The sequence below is a fragment of the Zootoca vivipara genome, chromosome 11 (genome assembly GCF_965207765.1).
Source record: "Zootoca vivipara chromosome 11, rZooViv2.hap1.1, whole genome shotgun sequence".
In the NCBI taxonomy this organism is placed as follows: domain Eukaryota; kingdom Metazoa; phylum Chordata; class Lepidosauria; order Squamata; family Lacertidae; genus Zootoca; species Zootoca vivipara.
In genome coordinates this window covers 34181258-34202398 of record NC_142594.1, presented here as the reverse complement: position 1 = coordinate 34202398, position 21141 = coordinate 34181258, and the positions used below count along the sequence as shown (strand labels likewise).

At 46.0% G+C, this 21141-nt stretch overlaps 1 protein-coding gene across 4 annotated transcripts in view; it reads left to right on the top strand.

The window, feature by feature from the left end:
• The first annotated feature begins 479 nt into the window (after positions 1-479).
• NMT2 (N-myristoyltransferase 2) overlaps positions 480-21141 on the top strand; it is a 31837-nt gene continuing 11175 nt past the window's right edge. Inside the window, exons 1-3 of one of the 4 annotated variants that reach the window (XM_035129571.3) lie at positions 480-592; positions 11817-11893; positions 18904-19006. In XM_035129571.3, the coding sequence (XP_034985462.2) occupies positions 565-592; positions 11817-11893; positions 18904-19006 (208 nt within the window). In that variant the 5' untranslated portion in view covers positions 480-564. Of the gene's footprint in view, positions 593-11816; positions 11953-18903; positions 19049-21141 lie in introns of all 4 variants that reach the window. The other 3 variants (XM_035129570.3, XM_035129569.3, XM_035129572.3) reach the window with 3 other exon arrangements.

Here is a 21141-nt window from a genome sequence, read left to right as displayed (position 1 = left end):
AGCAAGTAGTCATAAAATTTACTAAAATGCAACCAGCAGTTTTAAAACGCATCTACGTAATAAAATTCCACGTTAAAAATACAAATTTGCGCAGGCTTTTTTTATAAGATGAATGAGAAGACATAGCCGACTGGGGACATAACATTTATTAACATATAAGCAAAGGGACCCGTCCTAAAACGCACGTGCCCGTTTAACATTACGGGGGCAGGTTTAGCAAACTTCAGGAGCGGATGAGTCGATTGCGCTCGAGCCAGCCTCGCAATCCTGAGGACGGGCCTCCCGGCGAGGGAGCGTCTCGCTTCCCGGCGGGCTGCGTCTGGCGACGAGCGAAGGCGGGGCAGCGACGGGGGGAGGCCCGCAGCTAGGGGGAGCTCCTCCGGCCGCCGCCGCCGCCTTGCGCGCCCAAGCTGGTTGTCTTTCATAGGCTTGTGCCGGCGAGTCCCTCCTCCCTCCCTCCCCCCCCCCACCTTCCCCCCGTGATGGCGGAGGACAGCGAGTCCGCCGCCAGCCAGCAGAGCCTCGAGCTGGACGACCAGGACACCTGCGGCATCGACGGCGACAATGAAGAGGAGACGGAGCACTCCAAAGGGTAGGGACGCCACCCTCCACCCAGCCCGGCGCAGTTGCGCTCGCCTCGTCTGCAGCCCGGCCGGGGACGGAGCCCGGGTGGGCCCGGCCTGGCGAGCGGCAAGCGCGGGTGGGCGGCCAGACCCGCCGACGGCTCCCTGCGGCATTGGCGGCGCGCGGCGTGGCCCGGGGAAGGAGGCGGCGGCGGCCGGGGCGACCACGACCCAGGCGGGAGGGAGCGCGCAGGCCACGCGGGTGCAAGCGGCCGCCTCGGGCTCGGCCGCCGCTTTTGTGTGAGGTGGGAAGGCAGAGCGAGCCGCTCCCCTGCGCGCCTTGGGCGGGCGGAGGGGCGCGGGGCCCAGCGGCTGCTGCTGCTCTTGCTGCAGCTGCCGGGTGGCCGCGGAGGAGGCAGCAGCCCCGCCGCCCGCCGAGTGTGCAAGCCCGGGTCCCTCCACGCCGATCCGACGCTTCCTTCGCCCGGCCCTGGGCCTGGCATTTGCTGCAGCTGGCGAGCAAGGGAGTCTGCTTGGGAAGGGGGCTTGGCCGCCCTCTGCACTCGCCGCCGCCGCAGCCGCCCCCCTTCCGCGGTTGCCTCTTTCTCTTCCTCCACCTTCCCGCGTGCTTCCTTTGTGGACGTCTCTCGTGTTTTGCAGCCGTTTGTCTGCCGTTCAGAAGGGCGGCACACACACACACCTCTCTAAATCTGGCTGCAAGGATATGGCCCCTCGCTTGCGCCCCCCACCCCGGGATAGGGAAGGGCTGTTTGCACCGCTAAAGTGTCTGGGAGTCAATGGAACCGGGGTACCAGTCTCTGATGGATTGATGCAGAACCCAGGGATGTGGTCCACCCCCGTGGAAATTAGGTTGCGGTGGGTTATCTGTAGCCCTGCTGACACCCCCCCCCCATCCCTCAAAGTCTTTATTGCAGGTAAAGCAAAGGGTGTGTGACTTCTCTAGCCAGAAAAAACCTGTCATCTATAATAAATAGGGTTTGGAGGAGAGAACATGTATCAAAGAGTTATATGCAGTGTGTGGTTGGTTCTGAAAGCCACAATCTCATCTCTGATGCAGGTAGAGGTAAAAGCCAGTAAACGCATTGAGCATGCACAGAGTGCTTTTTAATATTATGGTTGATTCACCAATGAAACCCTCATTTAAGTTGAAAGGGCTCCGAGGGCAGAACTTGCAGTCAGATGTAAGGCACCCAGGGAGATTTTTGTTTCAGTGGTATTTTCTTTTTCCAAATGTACCTGCTAGGGGCATACATATACATTCAGCAAGCTGAGTGTCTGGTTCCAACTGGAAAAATCAATGAGGGGAAAGTAGTTTTTTCCCCAGATTGGTAACTACCAATCATAGGAATGTGTTGGGTGCTAACTTGTGTTGCTGTGCAGACTCTCCTGAATCTGATAGACAGACTTAGGACGCAATCCTTCCTTCCAGGTATGCAGGTTGGGAGAGGTTAGGATGTGCAATATAATCTTGTCCCTTCTCCTACCATTGGCTGAACTTAAGCTGGCATAAATTGTGGGGTGTTTTCCTGATGTTTCTGCTTAGGCTGGCTGAGGGACAGCTCATGGAAGTTAAGCCAGGTCCAGGACTAAAAAGGGGCATTTAAAGGGTATGAAAGGGGCAAGTTGGAGATACGTAGAGGGATAAACGAAGTTATGCTGCCTTCTAATTTCCTCTGTTCCCTAGTCTCGCTACACAGAGCATAGCGTAACTTGCACCACCAAAAATGCAGGTTTCACTAAATTCAGCACCTACGGTAGGAGGTCTTTGAAAGGGCAGGAAACACAGTTAGGATGCAGCTTATCTTCTATACAGAGGATGTACCACCATATCTGCCTGTTTAGGATTGATCTGTTAGATCAGGAGTGGCCAACTCCCAAGAGACTGTGATCTACCCGCAGAGTTAAAAACTGGCAGTGATCTATCCCCTTTTGTGGGGTTCAGGTCAAAGTTGTTGAGCTTTTTATGGGCTGCAGGGCTAAAATGTTTAGCTTTTTTTTAGGGGAGCCAAAGTTCTTGGGCTTCTTTGGGGGGGATCCAGTGATCTGCCAGTGATCTACTGCAGACACCCAGTGATCTACTGGTAGATCACGATCTACCTGTTGGACATACCTGTGTTAGATCATGAGTGAGCCAGACCCTGACCTTCCTGATCAAACCCTTTGAGTTCAAATAGCCTGGGCAAAGGAAATTAGGCTATGCTGGCAAAGTCGCAGGGATCTGCAGGCGTTACTGGTCAGCTCGTTGGCGCTGCTTTCAAACTGTGCAAAGGCACAGGGGTTTGCAGGCACTGCCAGTGAGCTGTCTGGTGGCACCTGCAAACCCTCCCTTCATACACAATGCTAAACGTAGGGCAGATAGTTATGGCTGGTGCATCTTCTTATGTTCTGACATTGGTGCCACAAGAAGCAGCAACTAAAGCGGAAGTGGGCAACCTCTGGCCCACATGCCAAATTAGGACTCCTGCTGTGTCTAATTTGGCCCGCAGGCCAGAGCTTCCCTACTTAAGAGCCTAAGAAGAGCCCGCTGGATCAGATCAGTGGTCCAGCTAGCCCAGCATGCTCTTTTCACAGTGGCCAGCCTGATAGATGCCTGTACGAAATCTGCAAGCAGGAGAAGAGCACTCTCCCCTCTTGCAGTTTCCAGCATCTGGTGTTCAGAAGCAGACTACCTCTGGCTATAAAGGGAAGGCCATGGCCTCCGTCATGGCTAGTAGCCATTGATCCTCCAGAAATTCGTCTGAACTTACAAAGCCGTCCAATTGGGTGGCCATCGCTGCATCTTGCGGTATTGACATTAGAACGTAGGACAGGCACCCCCAAACTGTGGCCCTCCAGATGTTTTGGCCTACAACTCCCATGATCCCTAGCTAACAGGACCAGTGGTCGGGGAATATGGGAATTGTAGTCCAAAACTTCTGGAGGGCTGAGGGGATGCCTGACGTAGGAAGATGCCTCGTACTGAGTCAGACCATTGGTTCATCTTAGCTTAGCATTTCCAAAAGTAACAAGCAGTGACTCTCTAGGGCAGGTATGAGGAACCTCAGACCTGGGAGCCAGAACACTCTGTGTGGCCCTTGGGACTCTCCCCAGGCCTCTCTAGCCACACCCCTCACCAGTCCTGATTTGTGGTGTCCTTGATCGTGTTTTTTTTGGCCTGGCTGATATGTTGTATTCTTATTTTGTATTTTTCTGTTGTGAACTGCTCAGGTGTCTTCAGATGAAGGATGGTGGAATAATAATAATAATAATAATAATAATAATAATAATAATAATAATAAATGTGTCCTTGCTGATGTTTCCTGCTGTCTGGATGAATAGAGAGGGCTGTGTGAATGAGCAGAAACTTGCCCACTGAAAAAGGTCCCCCACCTCTGCTCTGGGGTTTTACACAGGAGTCTTTTTCAGCTGTGTTTTGGCAAAGGCTGTTACTGAACTTGGCAGCATGTGCCCAACCACTGGACCCAAGTTGCATCCAGTGTACAGTGGGAAACACCTCATTTCAGTTTGACTTCATAAAGGAACAGTCCTTTTGCAAGCCAAAACTATTTAACCCTGTATCTCACTAATGGGAACTATGGTTCATGGGCTTCAAGGAAAGCCACTTCTTACACTTTCCCCTTCTTTTTCTCAAATATGTTGCTTTCTCTTTATTTATTTATTTTAAAAGCTTCTAGTGTTTGAAAGAGAGGCATTCAGATTTTTATAACTCAGATAAATTGTCTAAAATTAAAGGCAAGTACACAAACCTGGAGGGCTGGAAAACAAGATTGTCTTGTTGCTCAGCAGATGCAAAATGTTTGCCAAGGGAATAAACGTGCTTTGCTGTTGAAAGAAGAAGTTAAGTTGTGGCAGAAGCAAAAGTATTAGTTGATGCTTAGAGGTGTATCGAATCATCTTAGCAGGTGCCTTCTGAGTCCTTCTGGCCAATGCATAGCTTATACAAGACAAACTTGGGGTATGCCCACTGAGTAGACACTTGGTGACCTCCAGATCTAGTACACCCCGATTACAAGTATGTTTGTCACTCTCACATTTATTGCTAAAATGTCCTCGGTGTATTTTCCCACACAACACTCTCCCCATCCACTTGAAGATCTGTCAGCGAAGTCCTGCTTCAGATTATACCAACTTCTGTGGAAGTTAATACCATCATCTACTTGGAGCAGGGCCTTTTCAGTATCTGCCCCCAAACTGTGGAATGCTTTGCTTCAGGGAAGTGCATTTGGCCCCATAACATTTGGCAACGGAGGAATATTTTTGCTCCACAAGCACTTTGGTAGCAAGGCCTCTGTTAATTGGAAGGGATATCCTAGGACACCAAGGAAACCTCTGGCTCATGGGTCTCATTACGGCTTCCAGTCCTCCCCATTTGGCATGGCAGACCCATTTTGGCCAAGCCACAGCCCCCCTGCCAGTCACTGGACCTCATGACATTGGGTGTTGCCAGGTCAAAAGGTACACCTGGCTTCTGTGGAGAGGCAGGTTTGAGGATTGATCTTTTTTTCTTTTTTTTATCTTGCTTGTTTGGTTTTGGTTCTGTTTTAAGATTGCCTCTTGGCATCAGTAATGCCTTTTTTTGTTTTTATTCTTTAAACAGCTTTGGGGATTAGATAGAACTGTTGTAAATTTAGTTAAATAAATAAAACTGTAATGGATGATGATGATTCCCCTAGGCTCCTTATTCATTTTGGTTAAAGGATTTCTGAAGCTCACTGGTGTCTTGAAAGCGTGGGACCTGCTAGGTAACCACCGTCTTTGCAAACATTTACAAGTATGCTGTGTGTATCCTCTTTAAAGGGTAATTTCAGCTCTCCATAGACTCCAGCTGTATCATTCAATTTGCACTGTGCTGCTGAGATAACAAGAACTAATTAGAGTGACACCAGTTTGGATACTAAGGGGAGAAATTGTACTAAATTCAGTTGTATAAATAGGTACCAGCTCCACAGAATTTCTGGTACTAACATATAGGAAAGCTTACGGCAGAGGTTAATTTGTTTCTCCTTATACAGTATCTGTCCAACAGACTTTATAAACCCTTTGTGATTGGGACCCATTATTCAGAGTGCCAAAAGTCAAAAGAGATGTTTGAAGTCATCAAAGTTGCAGTAGCAAGACTAACATTGATGGATCCTTGTCTGATAATCCCCTTATGCGCATGGTAAACATTATTTTGGAATCATTCCCTCCATCTTTGACGTGCAGGCTGTGAGTGTCACTGCTTATGTAGCCCCCAAATGGCAAACCCCCACCACACACACAAGAGGGGAGGAGATATCAGCAGATTCAGGAAAAACCCAAGACTTTCAAGACCACGCCACAAACACACCATACATTTAAAGCACATGGCTTTCTCCAAAGGATCCTGGGAACTGTAGTTTGCTAAGAGTACTTGGAATTGTAGCTCTCTGGGGGGATAAACTACAGTGCTCAGGATTCTTTGGAGAACACCATTTGCTTTAAGTGTATGGAATGGACAGGATGCTAAGGTAGGAAAAAACTCTTAGGAACAAACTTAATTAAGCAACCTCTCTCCTAAAACAGCCCAAAGGAAGACTGAGCATGTTCTGTGGATACAGAATGTAGACTGACTGTTTGGAAAAGGACTCAAAAATTTGGCTTGGGGGGGGCATAGCTGGCTGTAATGCAGAACAGGAGCACTGCATACTGCAACATTTTGTTGCTGGTCTTGCTAGGCCATTCTAAACCACTTTGTTCCAGATTGAAGTCTCTTCGTGTCCTTAAACTTGGCTGTTCTGGGCAATCAGTGTGTTCCCTCTTCTTTCAGGTATATTCTTAAACCTTGGAAGATGGTAATGTTCTGCCCTCCTATTTAAAAAAATATGTGTCCTCTTCTCCCCCCAACCCACCCCCACCCCGGTGCCAAACATCTCTTCAAAGTTCCCCCCAGCTTTTCTGTTCATGGAATCTTCTCTGCTTTGCTTTGCTTTGCAATCTTCTTGAAATGCAGTTGCTAAAACTGAATGCCCCTCCTTTGTGTTAAATCAGCTGAAATGCACAAGGCCCCTGTGTCAGCTGAAGTCCATCCAAATAAGGAACTGGATGGGCTTGGGATCCTGAGGTTGCACCACAGTGCCTGACATCTACATAAAGCTACCTTATGCAGAGTCAGGCCATAAATCCACTTAGCTGAATATTGACTGCTGCCACAGGGAACAGTTCTTTGAAAATCAAGATGTAGAGGACTGAATCCAGTAACTTCTAGATGTGAAACATGTGCTCTAACACTGAGGTATGGTACTCTAAAAATGCCCCACTCAAAAGCTTCTTCTTGTAATCAAAGTATTTGGCTATTTTCTCTGTGTGTAGATGACAGCACAGCTTATTGACCTGAGGTTTCTATGGGGGTCATTCCAATGAAGGAACCCAATGTCAGTAGTAAGAGAGGCCAGGCAATCTAGTCCTGAGTAGCCTTGTAAATAGCCACTAGCCTGGTTGCTGATGGTAAGGAAAAATTGCTTCCAGGTAATCAGTCAACAACCCGTGGAAGCATACCGACATTTGAACTGTGGTTCTTTTGGACCATTGGTGTGATCCAAATAACTAATGACAGTATTCCAAAATCCATATTAGGACAATGTCTTCCTTGGGTCAACCAAAACATTACAAAATGGTGTGCGAGCTTTCATGTTCACCAGGCGAAATGGTAAATGCTTGTGAGGGGAGTTGGCTGATGCAGAAGCTGTGGATAGAATATGCATTTAGTCACAGTCTTAAGACGGAATGTGGGAGGAGGTAGCAGACATTCAGAAGAGGCTCTGTTTGGTGTGTTACAGGTTTCAAGTTGTATTGGGAAGAAAAATACAATAGTTAACGTCCCAGTTCTGAAAATACAAAATCCAACTGTTACCTAGATTTGTCTCCATCCTTAGGTAATACACATAGGCCCTTGACAGATGGAAGACAGCAAAAAAAGGCAATTTTTACATCAACAAAACTGCAGATCAGTTTCGCTAGGTGAAAAATAATTTTAAAAAGCCTATAAAAGCCAAGTTAGGGAGCTTTACCTAATACAGTAATTGGAGGGAACATTCCCTCGGACAATACATGTATGTATGTAAGGGCTTGTAAAAATTCTTGCTTTTCAATTTATTTATAAAGCTCATCTAGGAAGGCTGACTCTACCGTAACTATTGGAGTTGCCTCTGGCTATGCCCCTGCTTCTCTATGGGTCTGGTTTTTAAAATCAGCATTAGTTTGGAATTAAATTGCTGCCGGCAGTTTCTCCCCTGGGGTGTTTGAAATAATCGGTTTGCAAAGTTCTGAGGGCCAGACTCATGTTTGTACCCCTGATCAGAATTAGGTTGGGTTAAAATACTATTCATTCTTATTTTTTTATGTAAAAAAAAAATCCTTCCAGTAGCACCTTAGAGACCAACTAAGTTTGTTATTGGTATGAGCTTTCATGTGCATGCACACTTTTTCAGATACAATTTTTAAAGGCAGCCTTGTTCACGCATCCTAATTAAACGCAAGGGACTATGGCATAGCTGTTGCTTTCTTTTTGTCATGAAGACAAATCAGGTTTTCAACCCGTTTTCCTCTCTGCAAACAGAAGTGAAAAATGTATTGGTTGGAGTGAAAGTTTCACTGCTGAAATGAATGTGCAAGTAGGCTGCAAGCAGAAGTAGTTACAAACACTTTGTCTGCCTTGTAAAGTTGTTAAAAGCTACTAACCTCCCCCCCCCCAAAAAAACCCAGTTCACTTTGTTTTTGTGCTGGACACAGAAGAGAGACACATTGTACCATCTTTCCTCTGCTAGCCTCCTTACGACTTCGTATGCAATTCCTTGTCACCTATGGCGACTGCACAAATATTTTAAAACAAATCTGATTCAGTTGGCTTTTCTTTTTTAATTGCGTTTATATGCTCAGGGTGGATTACATGGTGTTTGGGGCAGTCTCCAACCCAGACCTGCTTTAAGTGCAACACAATTGTATGCCGTTAGGTCAGCCATTGCCAGCCTGATGCTGTCCAGATGTTTTGTACTGCAACTCATCAGCTGTGGCACCAGGTTGGCAAAAGTTGTGCTATGCTACTCTCTAGGTCCAGCTCGCTTACACACCTGTGCAGGCCCGGCTCTAGGGGTAGTCTCGGTGGCACAGGGCACTGGGTAGCAGGCGCACGCTGCCGGAGCAATTTCCGCACCACAGCGCCAGGGCACCCGACCTGCTTGAGACGGCCCTGCACCTGTGCCCAAGGATGAGAATTAGGCAGGTTCATAATCACTGGGCTTGATGACAACTTGCCACAGTAGGAGTCCAGAGCCACTATATGGGCACATGGAATTGATGTTGTAGCTCCTTTGGATCCTGGCTGTTGATTCTGTCACTTCTACAGTATGCATATAGCAAGGTGCCTTGTTCCATCAATTGCCTAGTGTTACGGGGCTGTGAATCATACCATTCACTTGTTGAAATTTGTTGAGCATAGCGATGCATCCTCAGAAAATAAGCAAATGACAGGAATACATCAGCAATTACTAATGAGGGATGGGATACAGTAAATAAAAGCTCAATGGAATTGATTGCCTCTCGTTCCTCAAAATGCAGAAAAGGAACAAATTATTGGGCTGGTTCATATTTAATGTTAACCATGATTTAGTGCCAAGTGAACAAGCAGGCAAAGCAAAAGGGACCATGAGCTTTGCTTATGCAGGTAGCATTAAACCACGTTTAGCAATATGCAGTATTCAAAATTAGCCAGGCATATTTTGCACCTGAGAAGGTGCCTGGGTGCCAGGATGGTGCCTGACATCTCCACCATCTGGAGGTACATGCCAGGAGATCACTGGATCTGGACTGGTCTCACACGCAAATACCACATCCTGTAGGAATAGGCCAATATATATGTGGACTATCCCTGGAAAAAGTGCCTTTTTCTGCTTTAAGTTCTTAAAGCTCTTACCCTAACTTAAGATTGTCACCTGAACTAGCCAGATGTTTAACTGGGAATCAATCACAGCTGGTCCATCATTTGGAAAATAAGACTTTAGAGCTGCCTGGCCCCAAAATGGCAACTAGACATTCCGTTTTGGCGACTGTAACCTTGGTTTAAGGAGCCATTTGGCGCCTAGCTTATATGAGTTTCTAACACTGGATGCAAGAACGAGCTCATTGTATGAATATTTTGAGTTGCTGCTGAGGGTTTTTGAAATATTAAGTAAGGGTAGATTTGGTTCCCTCCGGATACCGCAGAAATGCAAGTTCCATCAGCGCCAGTCAGCACAGCAGTGGTCTAGGATGGTGGGAGTTTGAGCCCAACAACATCACAGGCTCTCCATCCTGGTTTTAAGGGGAGGACCATAAAATCAGAATGGGAAACTGGCCTCCAGATGTCGTTGGACTCCAGACTCCATCTTTGACCACCAACATCTCAAGGGCACCACCCTGGCTACATGAAGACTCAAAAAGAAACCAATTCACAGCAGAGGGTGTTACAGAGAAGACATGACTCAAGAGATGGTGGTAGTTATAGTCTAACAACATTTGGAAGGCAACACTCTGATAGAGGATTGCAGGGAAGGATTAGGTTAATAGGCTCCATCATAAATTCTTCAAGGAACCAGATACAGTGGTACCTCGGTTTATGAACACAATTGGTTCCGGAAGTCTGTTCATAAACTGAAGCGTTCATAAACTGAAGCGAAATTTCCCATTGAAAGTAATGGAAAGTGGATTAATCTTTTCCAGACGGTCTGCGGAGTACTTAAACTGAAGCGTTCATAAACTGAAGCGAACTTTCCCATTGAAAGTAATAGAAAGTGGATTAATCCGTTTCAGACGGGTCCGCGGAGTACTCAACCTGAAGCGTACTTAACCCGAAGCATGGGTGTAATTGGTTCTGGAAGTCTGTTCATAAACTGAAGCGTTCATAAACTGAAGCGAACTTTCCCATTGAAAGTAATGGGAAGTGAATTAATCCGTTCCAGATGGGTCCGCGGCGTTCGTAAACCGAAAATTCGTATACCGAGGTGTTCATAAACCGAGGTTCCACTGTAGTAGGCTTGCCTAGCTACAGTGCTACCTCAGTTTAAGGACACAGTTGGTTCCAGAAGTCTGTACCTAACCTGAAGCGTACTTAACCTGAAGCAAACTTTCCCATTGAAAGTAATGGAAAGTGGATTAATCCGTTCCATATGGGTCCGCAGAGTACTTAACTTCAGGAGTCAGCCAACTGAAAGCCTTTTGTTGTTAACTACCAGGAAATTTTCTTTTCCAGTTTCCAGTGCCATTTTTTTTTGCATGCACCAATGTGCAGAGAAAGGTTTGCAAGCTAATAATGCTGCTTAAAAGATGTGATCATGTCAAATTCCTTGCTGTATTTGGAACCTCCTGCTTTTGTGGTACTGAGCACACAATCCCTTTTGATCTCAAGCTTCAAGGGAGGGGACGCCTGCAATCTCTCATTCCATGGTGTGACACGAACATTTAAATGAAGACATTTCCCCCCCTAGGTTGACATTTTAAAATTAGGTTATACGCTGATGACCACAAAACAGTTTCGTGATTCTGTGGAGGTGTGGTAAAAATAGTCCTGTGCAGACGAGGCTACATAAACTTGATACAGAAAATAATGATATCATTGATGGCTGTGAGGGATGCAGGTATCAAAATATTTTTCAAATATTGTCTTTTCTGCTGGATGCTGGGAGTGTATGCAGTGCAATTCAGATAGCAGAGTTACATTTTTTTCTTCCCAAAGAACCTCATTCTATTATGTTTCACTATATTTTTCCTCCCCTATGGTTTTGATTTGGGCCATTTTAAAATGAGGCTGCATTTTTTTAAAAAATAAATAAATCTGGGTTGTATTTTATTCCGCATTTTAATAGATTGTTTTTCTTTCTTTTACGTTTTGTTGTGATCTTGTTGGTGTCAGGTGCCCTGAGCCTGCCTCTCACTGGGGAGGGCGGGGTATAAATAAAATTTTATTATTGTCCTTCTTATTCCAATTACAAAGAAGGTGCTTCTATGTGGGGGGTGCATTTTTTGGGGGGGTGGAATTGTTTTGGGGAGGGTGATGATGTAATTTAGCTCCACTTTTAAATACAGAGACTGCATGAATACGCTTCTCTTCCAAGGTTTAATTTAATTTTTCATTCTCTAGCAGAACCACCCTGAGCTACTTTTGGTACATTCTTGGAGGGGTGCGTGCTTTTTAAAAACAACACCAGGTCATCTTTTTTCCAACTCTCTATTTTTTTACAGAAGTCCTGGAGGAGACTTGGGAGCGAAAAAGAAGAAAAAGAAACAGAAGCGAAAAAAGGAAAAGCCCAATTCCGGAGGTACCAAATCAGACTCTGCATCTGACTCCCAGGAGATTAAAATTCAGCAACCTTCAAAAGTGAGAGCCTGGGCTTCATTTTAACTTTGGTAGCATAGTGTGAGAATCGTAATAGGCAGTGCTGGGTGAAGGGGTGTGCTGAATGGGCTGCTGTCACAATTGCAGGTAAAGGTAACTGCCCAACAGAAAGAAAGCTACCGTATTTTTCGCTCCATAAGATGCACCTGACCATAAGACGCTCCTAGTTTTTAGAGGAGGAAAGGGGGAAAGCCCCGTTTTGGGGGGGATCAGCTCAAAGTTGTGCAGCTTCTTTTGTGAAGGGGGAAAACCGCTTTTTGAGGATCAGCTCGAAGTTGTTGAGCTTACTTTGCAAAGGGAAAAAAATCCTGTTTTTATGGGGTTCAACTCACAGTTCTGCAGCTTCTTTAGGAAAGGAAAGGGAGCCATTTCTACAGTTTCCAAACAGATAATCTAATCAGCCGGTCACATGTTGTTGGGGCAACAAACAGCCTCCGTCTGCAGAACATTCAACAATGGAGGCCTGGGCAAGGGGGCGGGGCCTGGAAAGGGAGCCAGCGATCGACCACACATTCGCTCCATAAGACACACAGATATTTCTCCTTACTTTTTAGGAGGAAAACAAAGTGCATCTTATGGAGCGAAAAATGTGGCACTTTAATAGACTTTTCAAGGTCTAAAGGTCAGACTCTACTATCCTGTTATTCCAAAATTAGAACCTTTCCCCCTCTCTTTTTCTCTCTTTTTGGCTCCTAAAATTCATTATCCTTGTTAGCAACCATTTTGTAGAACTCCTACTCCGGAAAGGTTCATATGTGCCAAATTTAAGAAATTTTCATTTAAATTTGTTGACTTATTTTGATGCACTGTAATTTCCTTTTTTTAAAAAAAGCATCTAATAGTGCAATCCTGTATGTGTTTACTCAGAAGTAAGGCTCAATAAGTTCAAAGCGCCTTACTCCTAGGTAAGTGGACATAAGATTATAACATCCATTATAGTTGGAGGACTTCAACACAAATCTGCATTTTATTCAGTTGCCGTTTTGTGTAGTTACAGCACAAATTACTTTGAATTACCTGCTTTCTGATTTTGCCTGTTGTTTGTTCTGCTGCTTCTCTGCATGCATCTCTCTCTGCGTATTTTGGAAAGAAGTTTGCTTGCTTTGCATTTGAATAACTGCTAAGGTATCACAGCCAAATTTTTGCACAGTGGGTCCAAAGTGCAGTCTTTTGTCTTATGTTTGGATGTAATTGGATGCCATTTGGAATCACCGATGGTGGGATGAACCTTTCAAAGCTATCTTGGATTTTAACCAGGGATTTCAAAAACACTGATATTTTGATTTCTTAGAATTCCTGGCAACACTGGGCATGAGACGGTAGGTGCTTTATAACACCACTTAGTCATAGCGTTCTCTAGTGAATACCACAGGACAGAATGACGGAGAGTTCAAATACGAGAACCTCTGTGAACCCATTTCTTAGTCTATGAGCAACTCTCTGTCTCGCTCGGCACACCCCACCCGATTATCTTGAGCATAACAACTGCTAGGTTGTTAAACCTCTTCCCGCAGTGCTGTAGAAATATAATTGCATACCTACCCACACAGAAAGGGCCTGTAGGTTTTTCTGCTAAATCACAAAGACCAAGTACTACTTTGTATGTCAGCAAAATTCAAGCCTGCCTGTGACCCATTGTGTTCTCCGTAGCGTGGGGGGGGGGGAGAGTTATTTTTATTCCATTTACAAACGATTGCAGCTTGTCGTAAGTTCTGGTGCTTCAGACCGAAACTGTTTACTGTTGCTGCCTTCTGTTGCCTCGGCTTTATTCTGAGGGCAGCGATTCTAAACCCATTTCCTTGGAAGTAAGTTCAACCTGAATCTCAAAAGCCTCTTCTCCAAGTAAATGCTTTCCGCTTGCCAGTACATCCCTTCCATTTGGTTTTTCCCCCATACAAGTGCCAACTCAGGTTGGTATCTCGGGCAAATCTGACAGAACACAAGCCTCATCAAAATCATCCTGTGGATGCCATGGCTGATTGGGAAGAGTTGATGTGCTGTGGCAGTGGTTTTCAACCAGTGTGCCGGTGGCGCCCTGGGGTGCCTTGAATGATGGTCAGGGATGCTGCGGGCAGCTCTGTCCCTGATGCCCGCTCACATCTCTGCCTCCCAAAGGCTTGCACAGCTGTTTATTGCAGCAGCCCTGGCTATAAGCTCTGCAGGCAAATGGCACCTCTCTTTGGGACCAGCAGCGGCTGCCCAAAGGACTCCCAAGGAGAGAAGAGAGGAGAGAAGGCTAAGGGAACACTCCGCAAGGGAGAGTCTTCAAAAAAGGCTCAGAAATTCATGGCTTTCTGTCCCATATTTGGCAGGTGGGTTGCATTTGCTTACAGGGAGCGGGAAAAGGCAGAGAGCTCAGCCTGCTGCAAACGCACCAGCAGGGTCAGTATGGTGCTCCTGCCAGTGCATTTGCACTGCGCTGACCACACACCCCAGCCCTGCTCCCTTGCACCTTCCCATCTGCCTCCCAGTAAGCAACTGCAACATACTTGTCACACAGTTAGCATAGTGGCTCTGCCCCGCTTCTTATGCTTAGACGCACCCATTCAAAATAACCTTTCAGTGGCTAGTCTGCTTAAGATTTGGGTCAGCTTCTGCTGTTTACATACAACTTCCTTTCCGAAGATTGCCGTCATAAAAATGAAGTGATGTCTGATCCAGCGCGTCCCCAGATCACTTTCGGGTGGCGTTGATTCTCATGAGTGCTGCAGGATCTTTTCCAGCTGCTGTGTGTATGGAAACCAGTTGGCAAAAGAGGTGGCTGAATGAAATGATGTATCAGATTCTTCTGTGAACTGGCCCCTGGTGTAGGGGGATTTGTCGGTGGTTATTAAAATGTGGGTTTGATCTCTTGTATTTTTAAAACGATAACACAGCACCTGAAACCTCTGCCTCACCTGGTGCAGTTCCCTTTCTCAGGTAAGGTGAAGGAAATGGGCCTGTGCTTACATCCCTATTTCTTTCCTAAATAGTATTTTAAGATAGATTAACAAAGTTTCAATCTATTATATAATATTGGAAAACAGATGGAGAAGAGAAAACAAACAAGGCTGGCAGAGAGGATATTTGAGTTAATCTGTTACCCATAAAGTGTATTCACAAGTCAATCAGGGCAATAGTTTGAGAAACAAGTTCATTTAAAGCAGTAGTTCCCAAACTTACATTTCTGTGGTTAAAATACCTAGATGGGGATGATAGCCTGACTTCAGTTACCTGTCCTACACATTGTCTGTGGGGCTGTCTTTGAAAACAGCTAAGAAGCTGCAGATGCTGCAGAATGTGGTAACACAATTAACTGGGAAATGGAGTAACGGTAGACTTCTCCCAATTCACGGGGGGGGGATTAAGTTAGTGGCTAGGATTTTATTTTTTAATTGTCTTGCAATCTCTTACATAAAAACCATCCATCGGACCAGGTTTCAGCTAATTCCACCTGTGGGAGTTGTTGTGCCATCATTGCCAACAGCCCAATGTTTCTGTAATCAGCTCTTCAAAGTTTTTAATTCTAGTTCATTCAGGCTAAACACCCGTATTGATGGCAAAGATGACAGCCAACATCCTGGAGAAGAAGTTTCCTGCTGAGAGCACCTCAAAGTCCCAGGTGCTCTGTGAATTGAAAAAGTGTGGGAATCACTGATTTAAAGCGTTTTAAAAAAGAAAAGAAAAGTGACTTATATTGTCTTTTCCCTTATTATTCCAGTAGTCGACAAATAAAAGGCCATCGTTATTGGACTGTTTCACGTTACAATTTTCATCACAGTGGTTTCCTGAAATCTGCAAGTCTCTCTCTCTCTCCCAGGCATCTTTTTGAGGGCTTCTCATACGATAACCATTTAGCTTTTAACTAGCTCCGTAGTGTGTGTGGTAGGTCATGTACAAGCAGATAAGTGCAACAGTTTCTGTTTCATATGGTTTAAAGCCTGCAGAACGAAATAAGTATGCTAGGTTAGTGCTAGGGGGGGAAATCCAGATTTTCAGAGGCAGCACTACATTTTGAGGCATGTTGTAAGTGGGTGGCAAGTCCCAACTCACCTACTTTGGGGCTTCACCTGGGAGGGAAGACATGGAAGACCAAGTGCTAGTGAACAAAGTTCAGTGAGCCATCCTGGTTGGGGGCTCAGAAGCTGGTGGTCCACTGCGAGTGCTTCAGCATCATTGTACAATTGAGTTGAAGCCATAGCCCTTGAGCTGGCCAGTTGGGGCTCTGCAATGTCCTCCTTGAAGTGAGGGAGGGGACTGTACACAGCATTCCAGGTGTGGCGATGCCATATATTTCTATAACGCCATTATGCACCAACAGGTTGCTTATTCACAGTGAACCACAATGAGCCCAGCAACCCTGGCTTATAGTGACATTTGAATGTTGACATTTTTTTTTAAAAAAAAAAACACTTGGGGAGTCAAATTGGATTTCTTGGGTTGTCTGTATTTGCTTTTTATACTATGTTTAACTGCCGGTTTTAGACTGCTGTCATCGTTTGATGCCTTTTGCATAATGGCGTTTGGTTTCAAATGGCTCTTTTTAAATAATATGGTACTGAGAAATATGATATGGGTGGCATATTACAGTGGTACAGTGGTGCCTCGCTAGACGAATTTAATTCGTTCCACGGGTCTTTTCTTATAACGAAAAATTCGTCTAGCGAATCCCATAGGAATGCATTGAATTTTTTTTCTAATTTTTTTTTTTGCCCATAGGAACGCATTAATTGAATTTCAATGCATTCCTATGGGAAACTGCGATTCGCTAGACGAATTTTTCATAAAACAAATTCGTCTAGTGAGGCAACCTCTGCTCAAAAAATCCTTTCGTTAAGCGGAAATTTCGTTAAGCAGGGCATTCGTTAAGCGAGGCACCACTGTACCTCAGTTTAAGTACACAATTGGTTCCAGAAGTCTGTACTTAACCTGAAGTGAACTTTCCCATTGAAAGTAATGGAAAGTGGATTAATCCGTTCCAGACGGGTCCACAGAGTACTTAAACTGAAAGTACTCAAACCAAAGCGTACTTAAACCGAGGTATGACTGTATTATTATTGGGGCGCGGGTAGCGCTGTGGTCTAAACCACTGAGCCTCTTGGGCTTTCCGATCAGAAGGTCAGTGGCTCGAATCCCTACGACGGGGTGAGCTCCCATTGTTCTGTCCCAGCTCCTGCCAACATAGCAGTTCTGGAGTACTGTGTCCAGTTCTGGGCACCACAGTTCAAGAAGGATACTGACAAGCTGGAACGTGTCCAGAGGAGGGCAACCAAAATGGCCAAAGGCCTGGAAACGATGCCTTATGAGGAAAGGCTTAGGGAGCTGGGTATGTTTAGCCTGGAGAAGAATAGGTTAAGGGGTGATGTGATGGCCATGTTCAAATATATAAAAGTATGTCACATAGAGGAGGGAGAAAGGTTGTTTTCTGCTGCTCCAGAGAAGCGGACACGGAGCAATGGATTCAAACTACAAGAAAGAAGATTCCACCTAAACATTAGGAAGAACTTCCTGACAGTAAGAGCTGTTCGACAGTGGAATTTGCTGCCAAGGAGTGTGGTGGAGTCTCCTTCTTTGGAGGTCTTTAAGCAGAGGCTTGACAGCCATATGTCAGGAATGCTTTGATGGTGTTTCCTGCTTGGCAGGGGGTTGGACTGGATGGCCCTTGTGGTCTCTTCCAACTCTATGATTCTATGAAAGCATACCAGTACAAGTAGATAAACAGGTACTGCTGCGGCGGGAAGGTAAACGGCATTTCTGAGTGCTCTGGTTTCCGTCACGGTGTCCCGTTGCGCCAGAAGCAGTTTAGTCATGCTGGCCACATGATCCAGAAAGTTGCCAGTTCCTTCTCCAGGTGGATCACATTTAGTCTAAAGTAACTCTTGGTAGGGACCCAGGTGGCACTGTGGGTTAAACCACAGAGTCTAGGGCTTGCTGATCAGAAGGTTGGTGATTCGAATCCCTGCAACAGGGTGAGCTCCCATTGCTCGGTCCCAGCTCCTGCCCACCTAGCAGTTCAAAAGCACATCAAAGTGCAAGTAGATAAATAGGGACCGCTCCGGCAGGAAGGTAAACAGCGTTTCTGTGCACTGCTCTGGTTTGCCAGAAGCGGCTTAGTCATGCTGGCCACATGACCTGGAAGCTGTACGCCGGCTCCCTCGGCCTATAGAGCGAGATGAGCGCCGCAACCCCAGAGTCGGACACGACTGGACCTGATGGTCAGGGACCCCTTTACCTTTAACTCTCGGCTATGACCTGTCCGTCTTGGATGGCCCTGCACGGCATAGCTCATAACTTCTTGCAGTTATTCAAGCCCCTTTGCCACGACAAGGCAGTGATCCATGAAGGGGAGAAATTATCTAGACGAGAGCAAACACAATATATGGCATTAGTTGATTCATATATACCAGTAATAAAGTAAAACTGTTAATTCCTGCAATATATTTGAGCTTTCACACAATGTTAAAAGCCATTTCCGGAAAACTTAGGCAACATGGCATGTTTTTACTACTCGTTTCCTGTTGTTTGAGTCCGGAGGTGGGGGGTGGGGGGGATCCATTTGCAGCCCCCTTAAACCTGGAAAATCACAGGAGTGGAGTGACAAAATTTGGGTGCTCTATCCCAGCATATATTGTTGTTCCCTGCTGTTATCACGGGCAAAGAGAAACACACACATGCACAAAGGGTGGAGGGGTAGTGACATTGCCCAATGGCAGTTGTTGTTGTTGTGTCACACCACACCTAACGGTGCGAGTGAAATTTAGAATGATATATCAGTCAGGAAGCCACAGTTCCATAGCACAACAGGTAATGCAGTGAGAACGGGACCTTAGAGCACAGGACTAGAAGTGCTAGCACTATAATCAGGAAAGCTAATGCAATATTCCCCACATCTTGGATGCACCCTAATTGACTCTGCATCTCTCTCTCTCTCTCTCTCTCTCCCTCTCCCTGCAGAATCCAGCCATTCCAATGCAGAAACTGCAAGATATTCAGAGAGCCATGGAGCTCCTCTCAGCATGTCAGGGCCCAGCAAAGAACATTGACGAGGCGAGCAAACGTAAATACCAGTTTTGGGATACACAGCCTGTACCCAAGCTTAGTAAGTCTGTAGCCGGGACCGGATAATGAAAGTGTTCTGATTGACTGATTGAATATATCGATTTACAGCCTGCCTTGTGGAATCCTAGTGCAAAAACAACCAGAACGAAAGAAGCAAGTGTATCGGCAGCGTTAAAAACCAGTCTAATCGGAGGTGGAAACTTCTGGGGAAGGATGCCCAAAAGGCACCTGTTGAACCAGCAGAGAGAGAGGAGGGTGGTCACAGTTGCGTTGCCCCTTCCGCCCAGCTTCGGGGGGCGCTGGTCAGAAAGTGGGATCCATTAGCAGTTCTACGACCCCTATCGTCCTTCCACTGTATATGGGACTTAATAGAGCAATCTAAGCAAAAGTGGCAGCGGAAAGGAGAGAACTCAGACTCTCGTTTCTGTGAGCTTGCGGTGGGATCCTGGGGCAGTTGACAAAAGAGAGGCAGAAGGGAAAAGAGAAAGCTTAACAGCGGGTGGATTTTAACATCAGGTCCTGCTCCTCAGATATAGTCACGGCTTGGGGGGGGGGACTTAGATCTGCCTACTTAGGGCCCTTTGACACAGGCCTCATCTGCACTAAACATTTAAAGCAATATCATTCCACTTTGAACAGTTGTGGCTTCCCCCAAAGAATTAAGGGTACTGAGAGCAATTGGAAGGCCTTTTTTCTCCTTACAGAAATGCAATTCCCAGAGCTCCCTGGGAAGAAGGATCAATTGTTAGACCACTCTGGGAACTGTAGCTCTGTGGCCCCCCCCTGCTTTTTAACCCTTTCCTCTGTTCGGTCTTTTTTCATGCTTAGTTGGATTTGTGATGAAATGTCAAAGGAGAAAAGGGATGAGTAAGGACTGTAAAATGAGAAGTATAAAACCAGTTAAAGAAAAACTGGTTTTTAAAGACTATATAATTTCCAAAGGGAACCTCTGATAGACACGCAGGAGTTGTTGGGGTGCATAGCTGCCAAGTTTTCCCTTTTCTCGCGAGGAAGCCTATTCAGCATAAGGGAAAATCCCTGTAAAAAAGGGATAACTTGGCAGCTATGTTGGGGTGGGTGTTGAATTCCCAGTCCCCACCTTGCCATAGAAAAGTATTGCTGCATTAATTGGGAGCCGTGAGTCTGCTGTTGGGGTTTGAATCTGCATTTGAAGCGAGTTCATTTTGAGGAGCGGTCATGCTTATCATATTTATATCCTGCCTTTTCCCCTGACAAGGGACTCAAGGCGGGTTACAGAAAATAGAAACAGCTAAAAGCGCGGGGGGGGGGAGAGATTTTTTGATATATATTTTTTAAAAAAACAATTAAACATGAATTATAGCATTCAGCAAAAAGAGGCAAAAGGTGACAGGCTGACTGGTGACATCCAGGGAAATTGTGTGCTCACAGTGGTTATGCTGGTGTAACCAATCAAGATACAGTACATTGGACTGACTTGAGTAATTGAGGGCAGCTGGGAGAACACAAACTGAAGCTTACTTTAGTATGACGTCTAATATTCTCACTCCATATTGGTTCCATCAATCTTCCCCTCGTCCCTTAAAAGTAGGGATTTTCAAAAGCATGCTGTCAGGGAGTTGTTGCGGCTACTCCCGAGTAAAGACGCTGCAGTCCGTTGTGTCTTTAAAGGTCTTATTGTGCATGCTATTTACAGTGCAGAGATAGCAGAAAACATGACCGCATAGTCACTCTCAGAACCCGGCAATGGTGTCCGTCGGCTTCGGGGCCAGCATAATAACCTGGGCACCCCGAAACACCGCCCCTTCGCGCTGCATCTGGGCGCCGGAAGGAGCGGTGTCCCTTCTTCCCCTCGCTGGCTGGGGCGGTGCCTGGGCTCCGACGCCCCTCTGAGCCGTCCCTCCTCCCCTAGATGGTCAGAGTGGTGCAGGGGCTCCGATACGTCGCTGAGCCCTTCTTCCACCATCTGTTCCCCAGAGTGTTGCCAGGGCTCTGGTGCCTCGCTGAGCCTTCCCCCTTCCATTCCGCTTTCCCCGCTGTCGCTGGTCAGGATGATGGCGGGAGGCTCCCTGTAAGGAGTCGCCCTGACACATGCCCATAAGCTGCACACAATGGAATTTTTTTCCTTTCCCTGCTTCTTCTTCTTCTTTTATG